Source organism: Brassica oleracea, chromosome C7 (assembly GCF_000695525.1).
Source record: "Brassica oleracea var. oleracea cultivar TO1000 chromosome C7, BOL, whole genome shotgun sequence".
Classification (NCBI taxonomy): domain Eukaryota; kingdom Viridiplantae; phylum Streptophyta; class Magnoliopsida; order Brassicales; family Brassicaceae; genus Brassica; species Brassica oleracea.
In genome coordinates, this window is record NC_027754.1 from 46,000,286 (window position 1) to 46,008,710 (window position 8,425).

The window sequence follows — 8,425 nt, forward strand, 5'->3', positions numbered from 1 at the left end:
GAGAGAGTGTCTATTAAAATAGAAGTACATATTTTTTTTACGTGTGGTTTTTTATTTAGAATATGCTTTAAAATTTTATTAAATTATATATAATGTAATTATAATATATTTTAATATCTTAATATTTTTGTTTAAAATACAAATTAACATTTCTTTTTAAAATTATAACAAAATCATTGAAAAATATTTTTAAATTTTATTTCCAAAATTAATTAGTTGACATTCTAATTATTATTAGATTATGCCTGGACGGAAAAACTGAAACCGAATAACAAAACCGGAATCGATATTTTACTCTAAATAACCAAATTTTTATTCGAACTACTTCGAACCGGAACCAAATGAAAACCAAATTTTTTTGGGTAATTTTCGATTATAGTTTTACTATTCGAACCAAACCCAAAACTATCTGAACCGAACCGAACCAAAAGTTCAAGTAGTAAATGGTTCCTCTAGCCTTCTATTTGAACTATCTTATATCCAAAATACTCAAACCGATACCCAAAATGTCAGGCCTAACTTAGATAGTCTAGATATGTTCAAACTATATAGACAAGTGATCAATTTATTGGGTTATTATAGCTGTTTAGCATGTAAAAAAAAACAGCTATAATAACTTATAGAAAGTATACCACTAAGCAGGACTCGGAGGATAGATAGGGATGGATGGCATTTCACAAAGTCTGGAATATATACGGTCAAATCAGGATACCAGGTAGAACGGCTCTATCCAGATAGGGAAAGACCACCATTATTAATTGGACCCACAGTGGATGCTCTGAAGGCTAACTGCTGGAAAATACGTTGCCCACCAAAGTTAAAACATTTTCTATGGCAACTTGTGACAGGATGTATAGCAGTAAAGAAAAATTTACATGCACGGGGAATACAAGGGGATATTTCTTGTGGAAGATGTGGAGCTCAGGAAGAGTCTATTAACCATGGAAGATGGTGTTTTGCGGATGGCTCATGGAAAGAGGGGGATTCCTTTTCAGGACAAGGTTGGTATAGTACTTTAGAAGGATTTGATGGTTTGTTGGGGGCAAGGAATGTTAGGGCTAGTCTCTCTCCCCTTCATGCGGAGATGGAAGCGCTACTCTGGGCAATGGTATGCATGAGAAATTTACGTCAATTTCAGGTTACGTTTGCAACGGATTGTTCTCAATTGGTGAAGATAGTTTCAACACCAGAGGAATGGCCTGCTTTTGCAAATTATTTGGATGATATCAAGATCCTACAAGAGAGTTTTACCCGATCAAAGATTATCTATGTACCCCGAACGCAAAATACAAAGGCGGATAGACTAGCACGCAGTGTTAGGAAGCAGCCGTCTTTCGTCGTTCATATGGATGCAGATCACCCAGTTTGGTTTACAGAGTCAGTATGAGTCTGTAAAAGTCGAAAAAAAAAAAAAAAAAAAAAAAAAAAGCATGTAAACTAAAAGTTGCTAAAAAAAAAGCATGTAAACCAGACAACTAGTACACAACCCCTGCTTTCCTTTAAAGCCCTCACAATCTTGTCTATCTTTGATCGTGACACTAGCCAGAACATGAATCAGAAACAATAACAACAAAATGAATTGTTAATGACGATCACTACAGCGTTCTCGTAAGACCTTAAGCAACTCCCTTCCTCAAGATACTGAACATATGTTTCATAAATTCTGGACTCTTTCTTCAAACCCACGCTCGATCGTGTGTAGTAACTAATAATAATGATTGGATAGTCATTTTAGAGTAACTTATTACTCTAGTTAATTTCACCTATCGTTACTAATCAAGTGGAATGCAACTTTTTCACTTTTACTCTAGTTAAATAGTAAAATTGTTTTTTTTCTCGCTTGTGTTCTACTATTTTGGTTTCTACTCTTTTTCACTTTATTTACTCTGATTTACTTTCATCCTACCAATCAGACTTAATATATTTTAAAGAGAACATATTTAGCCACATCAATTAATATTTCTATAATTGATTGAGCTTCACAACATGGTTATGTTTTAAAGAGACCATACATAGTACTAACATTAAATTCTGCCTAATTTTTGGAGCGATCAACAAACCACATGCGTTTTTTTGTGAGCAAACAAATCACATGCGTTACATTTGCATTGCAAGCTTGGGACTAGTCTTCACTCTTCACCAAACATAGCTTTTGCACCGCTCAGTTTTTTCATTTTATATGTTCATATAATCTCTATCTCGTCTGGAAACTGTGAACATAGTATCGACCACGTGGTTAAATTAGGACCGCAGTATTTTCTTGATGATTTTGATGGCAATTGTGTGTAAAAGTTGGTAGTCACGAATATTAAATTGAAGCATCATATGAATGATGCTGCTAAGCCTATTTAATAACGCGTAAATAGTTTAGTATAAACTAAAAACTCGTGGTCTACATACGGACATATTCTGTTTTTTTTTTTGTAATGGCTTCTTCCTCTTACGCACCATTCTCTGCAGTCTTCAGCGGTTTCGCTGCAACCAAACCTAACCCACCTCCGACTTGTTCTGCTTTTCTCGTCCCTAAGCGAAGATCAAATTCTCGGAATCTGAAAAATGGGGTTTCCTTGAAATCTTGGAATAAGCATGGGTTTCAATTCAAATCAAGAAATTTGAGTGTGTATGCAAGAGCTACTGAAGAGAAGACTGTTCATGATTTCACTGTAAAGGTACGTGTCTATTTCTGTTTCTGATCAAGAAATGAATCTAGGTTTTTTTATTTCTTGGTTAGCTTCTATCGAAATAGAATAAAACCTTAAATCTCTCAAAATATTATTTTCAGTTATTTTTGAAGTACATATCCATATTAATATATATATAAGCAATCAAGAGCTTGAAACATCCTTGGTAAATCCTAAAACTAAAACATAACTATTATGTTATATATTGTTTTTCTTTTTGAACAGGACATAAGTGGGAAGGATGTTTCCCTAGACAAATTCAAAGGAAAACCTCTGTTGATCGTTAACGTTGCTTCAAAATGGTGCTCAAATTTTGTTTTTTTTTTTATAATTATAATTTTCCTGTACATGTATTCTGAATTTACTATTTTAATTTCAGTGGTTTGACATCATCAAACTACACAGAGCTTTCACAATTGTACGACAAATACAGGAACCAAGGTATTTTTTGCTATATACACCAGACTGAATATGTAACATATTGTGTGACCTTTCTCTCATTCGTTGTTATTCCTCTCGTTTTTTTAGGATTTGAGATTTTAGCTTTCCCTTGCAATCAATTTGGAGGTCAAGAACCCGAATCAAACCCGGATATCAAGCGGTTCGTGTGTACCAGATTTAAAGCTGAGTTCCCTATATTCGATAAGGTATGGAGAACATACACACAAAAAAAAGAACCTCTCATTTAGTTATTTATGTTATTGGCTGTACATTTTGAAAACCTGTACATCTTGATGAGTTGTGTGTCTACAGGTTGATGTGAATGGACCGAGCACAGCTCCAATCTACCAGTTCTTGAAATCAAAGTCTGGTCGGTTCTTGGGTGATCTCATCAAGTGGAACTTTGAGAAATTCTTGGTTGACAAAAAGGGCAACGTCGTCCAGAGATACCCTCCCACGACTTCGCCTTTACAAATTGAGGTACTAATCTTTGATTTATTATATCATTTTACATCATCTAAAGAATTATAACAGTTCCAAGAAAGCATGTGTATATAGAGAATCTATCAACTCATAACAGTCCTATATTTTCATATAATATATGGTTAATATTTAATACCACCTTTTGTCTTGATATGTTGCAGAAAGACATCCAGAAGTTGCTTGTGGCTTAAATTTTATTGTGTTCATAATGTGTGTATAAGAGATTCGTAGTGTCTCAATAACCTGTTTATTGTTGGTATACCAGAAATTCAGATAGACATGTATCCCTTATGTAACAGTCTTATAGAAATGACATTATACGATCGGAAATTCAAATGAACATTTATGCACACTTTGGAGACATCCGATTATTATGCTATTTCACATACACATAATCGTTGAATATAACCAAAGTCAAAGGGCCAGCTTATAAAAAATGAGTAGATCAACGTTGGCGTCGTGAAGAAGAGTCGTTACGTGACCGTGGCTTAAACTTGTGGCGGAGATAAATCGGTGGAGATACCTGTGAGGAACGTCGAGATATTCTGAGGAGGAGGATCTCGTCTCGGTCTAACCTTAGGGAGAGCTGGCCGTGGCCGTTGACTTTCTTCTTTGAGTTCTTCTTCTTCACGAGGAAGGATGACGAAGTGGGCCGGGGTGAGCATCTTTGTGGGGCAAAACAGGAGAAGAAATCTTGTTCGGTCGTCGTCGAGCTCTCGATGGTTTGGTTTATGATCGATCTATATATACAACCACAAGTAGTCAACACGATACCATATCTTGCATAACCCACCTGCTGCTGCTAGTGGTAGGTCTTGTGGGGTGGATTGTATTGCGACGTCATCGATTTTCGTGATCTCTCTGTTTCCGGTAAACGGAATTTCTGACGTCGGGTCTTGCCCTAACCGTACAAGCCTATCGCGCCGACTCCTCCATGTTTTTCTATTTTTTTCCTGACAGAGAGTACTTTATATACTGTTTGATCAAAAAAAAAGAGTACTTTATATACTACTACAAAAGGGTTTTCTTGGATAAATACTGTATTTACCTTTGTTTGCAAAGACTGTATGCTACAATTAATTATGATGTTACGATTATTGTTAATTTAATCAGAGGAAAGTTTCTGATTAAGTTTTAAAGAGGTATTTAAGTATGTAATTTACATGTTGTAACTTCTTTGTTTTTATTATCCTCCACTTGATTGATAAATATGACTTTGTATTACTTAATGAGGATATCATATTTGATTATTTTAAAACGGCTTAGTACGTATTAATTAATTTATTTTTCTGAAAAGGAGGAACTACTTTTGTATAACACTAAAAAATTTAGAGAAAAGTGAATAAAAATAGATTTTAAGTGTTGTATATCAACGAGAGCCAATCGCTAGGATTTGATTCGTTTGACATTTTCTAACTTTCTAGGTAAGACTTCAATTTTTTTGGATGACTTATACCATTAAACTTAGACAATTTCAACATGTAACCAACTAAATTATCAATGTATCGATAGTGGACTTGCACAACAACAATCCTATCCAGATCCTAGTCACCTGACAATAATTAACCTAACAATGTTTAATATTACAAATGTGAGCTAGAACAATCAGCATATGTCACACCTAAGGAAATCAGTTGATAGAACAAAGCACAAAAACCCTAAATCAATATCCCAAAAGATTACAAATATATAGGTTACCGCAAACACCGCATTGGTCTTTGCCTTCCCATGAACAATTTGAATCGGGCAGCGACCAAGATAGACAGTCCAAATCTGAAACATGATGAACAAAAGTGCACCAAAACGTCGATCAATACTCAATAGTACCACCTTGTAACATAAAATATCCCTCTCATCAAGACAGAGGATTTGCTGCATATTACAATCTGGCACCGTTGATGACACCTTAAAAAGATATGTTAGTGGCTCTTTGATTATGTCTTCCCTATTCCTGGCTAACGCGCGCCCGTGTGACCCTAATTTCTCAGATGAATGCAGACAAAAGTCTTGGTGACAACTTGTTACATAATGTAATGCAAAATATAAGTACTCCGTAAACCATATTCCATCGGACCCAGTTTAGAAAAGTTTGAGAAGCTCAACCTCGTATATCGATCATTCTTATAAACATGCCTCTGAGGATTCAAAACACATTTCACACTCCCCAAGTAAGAACTATCTTTCTCTTGACGAAGTTAAAACCTATTTGTTGCTAACTACAGGAATTACAAACCTAGGTTTGTGTGAAAATAGTCCATTAACTGGTTTCTACACAAGAAAACGTGGGAACAAATGAGAAAAAGGAGAAAGCAAGACCTGCATGACAAGAGACACCTACAGCAACACGAGAGAAAAAGATTGTAGATATTTGACACGATTTGAAGAATATTAATCACCTCATCACTTAGAAACAAATTGCAAGACTTGGAAATAGTATTTTGGCAGAAAGAAAAAACCACATAATTCATTTAAATGTGAGAAAATCACATTTTACTTTTCTTCAAAATTTAGTCATAGACGCGCATACATAAGCATTCAGAAAGAAATTCAATTACTGTAGATTTCGTAACCACTATATATATATATATATAGAATTGGCCATATCTACAAATCGCTTCTGGAACCCATATTTACTACTTAAAAATTCGAAAAGAATACACAAATTGATGAGTCTGTGGTCGTTTTGAAAATTAAATGCAAAGAACGTGTTCTTAGATCAAGAACCAAGTCCACAAGAATATTCTCGTAAAGATTCACAACGTGATCACATGGAACCAATGATATATAAATTAGATACCATCTATATAAATATAGTGGTTACACATCAAGCTATATAAAGCAGAATAATTTAGAAACATGCCTCAATCAAAATGTACAAGCATACAATATAAATAATCTAGAAAACCAACAGCTGAAGATCATGAACGGTAATTTGCAAATCCACAGATGTCATCATATGAAGCAAATAATAGATCTATACATATTTATGAATCAAGAGACTAAATCACAGATTTTGAAAGCTAAAAAAAGAGAGGATACAAAACCACATGATTAATAATCTAAGCTTGAATTGAGAAAATTAAGGATTCAAAAGAGTTTGGACCAGCCTAAGAAAGAACTAGGTTAACGTTAATGGTCCCATATTAATCTCGTTTAACCAAACCATAAACATTTAGATTAAAGCTTTTTCGAAACTAATGATCTCATAAAATATAAAGTAGAACAAAGGAGAAATGAAAAGAGTAAAGTCGCATGCATTTAGAAACCAAATCGTTACATATTATAGGAGCGAGATCGTATCAATTACCTTAATTTGGAGGGATGAAGAACATAAGAGAGAGAGAATGGGAACAAAATTAAAGAAGAAAACGTGAACAGACCGAAAAGAATCGGAGCCGGAATCTGACAGATAGAGCAGTGAGCACGCAAGAGAAGCAAATGCATCGAACATGCAAAGTGCCTTTGTGTGCTCACTCTCTTCTGTCAGTTTCTATGCGTTTCTCTAAAATTTATCCCAAAACTCATTCAATGTCCTTACCTACGCAGATTCTGAAATTAGAGATCGACCATTGGAAATGGGTTTGGGAAAGGAGGATGTAAAGTTAGATCTGAGAGGCTTAGGTTAAGCAAGAACCAGAGGGAATATTTATAATCAAAGGAAAAGAGGAAAGTTATACTACCTCCGTTTTCATGCCGTAAGTAGTTTTAGGAAAATGTTTTTGTTTCAAAATGTAAGTAGTTTTCGTAGTTTTAGTTAATTTTTACATTTATTGAATACAGTGTGACCAATCAAATTAAATATACTTATTTTTTATTGGTTAAATTATATCTAACCTATTTATTATAAAATACTTTTGAAAAACATAACAATTTTTTTAATCTTCGTACTTTTAACTAAAACTACTTATATTATGAAACGGAAGGAGTATTCATTTTTGGATACCCTTGAGAAAACAAATCTAGGGTTTGACCAAATCAAGAAGGGAAAATAAATCAACAAAAAAGAAAGAACAAAGAGAGATATTCGGAGGAGAAGAGAAGAGGGGAGAAGGGAGATTAACAAAAGAAGAAAATAAAAAACATTATCCCTCTCTGTCGTTCACACTCTTCAAGAGTCTTATCTCTGTTTTTGAGTTTTGTCTCTTTTCTCTCTCCCTCTTACGTGCAACGGGACAGATGTCTAGAGAGAGACATTTTGAGTGGAGGGGAATTGGATTCAACAGTACATTGCGGTTTATAGTGGTCAATCTCATAGCCTACAAACGGCAACGACAAACCTACTAAAGATCTTGAGTTTTGCGTATGAATTTTGGTCTTTCACGATGGAATCTGCTCTTCTTTTGTTGTAATTAAAATAAGTATTTCCGCGTTTTACTTTTAAATAAACAGGTGAAACAAGGCGGAAACAAATAAAGCAACTCAACACAGAAATCTCATACGTTTTACATTACTATAGGAAACTTTTGTTTTTAATTCTTAATTCTACACCTACATAGTTTTCACATTATTCAAAATTCTGCAGATAAAAACAAATTACAGAGTCACCATTTTAAAACATAATTTCTTCAGTTACAAAAAATGGCTTTAATGTGCTATCAGTTGCCGACACTACAAGAAAACATATTTTTTACTAGGGCAGTATTCGTTGTAAATTCGTCGTAAACCGGGTGTTACGACGAATTAACGTCGAAAGACGTTTCGTTGTTAAACGTCCGTCGTAACGGAGGTTTCGTCGTAAACGACTCGTTACGTTTACGACGAAATATATTCCTCGTAAAGCGCAGGGAAAGGATTCGTCGTAAAAGCCATGTAAATATTCA

General features: G+C 34.4%; 1 protein-coding gene across 1 annotated transcript; it reads left to right on the top strand.

Annotated features, from left to right (window-relative positions):
- The first annotated feature begins 2,210 nt into the window (after nucleotides 1-2,210).
- LOC106301498 (putative glutathione peroxidase 7, chloroplastic) lies at nucleotides 2,211-3,968 on the top strand. Its single transcript, XM_013737910.1, has 6 exons — nucleotides 2,211-2,669; nucleotides 2,907-2,983; nucleotides 3,061-3,122; nucleotides 3,210-3,328; nucleotides 3,435-3,602; nucleotides 3,767-3,968. The coding sequence occupies exons 1-6, from the start codon at nucleotides 2,427-2,429 to the stop codon at nucleotides 3,794-3,796; spliced, it is 699 nt and encodes a 232-aa protein (XP_013593364.1). The 5' UTR covers nucleotides 2,211-2,426; the 3' UTR covers nucleotides 3,797-3,968.
- The last annotated feature ends 4,457 nt before the right edge of the window (nucleotides 3,969-8,425 follow it).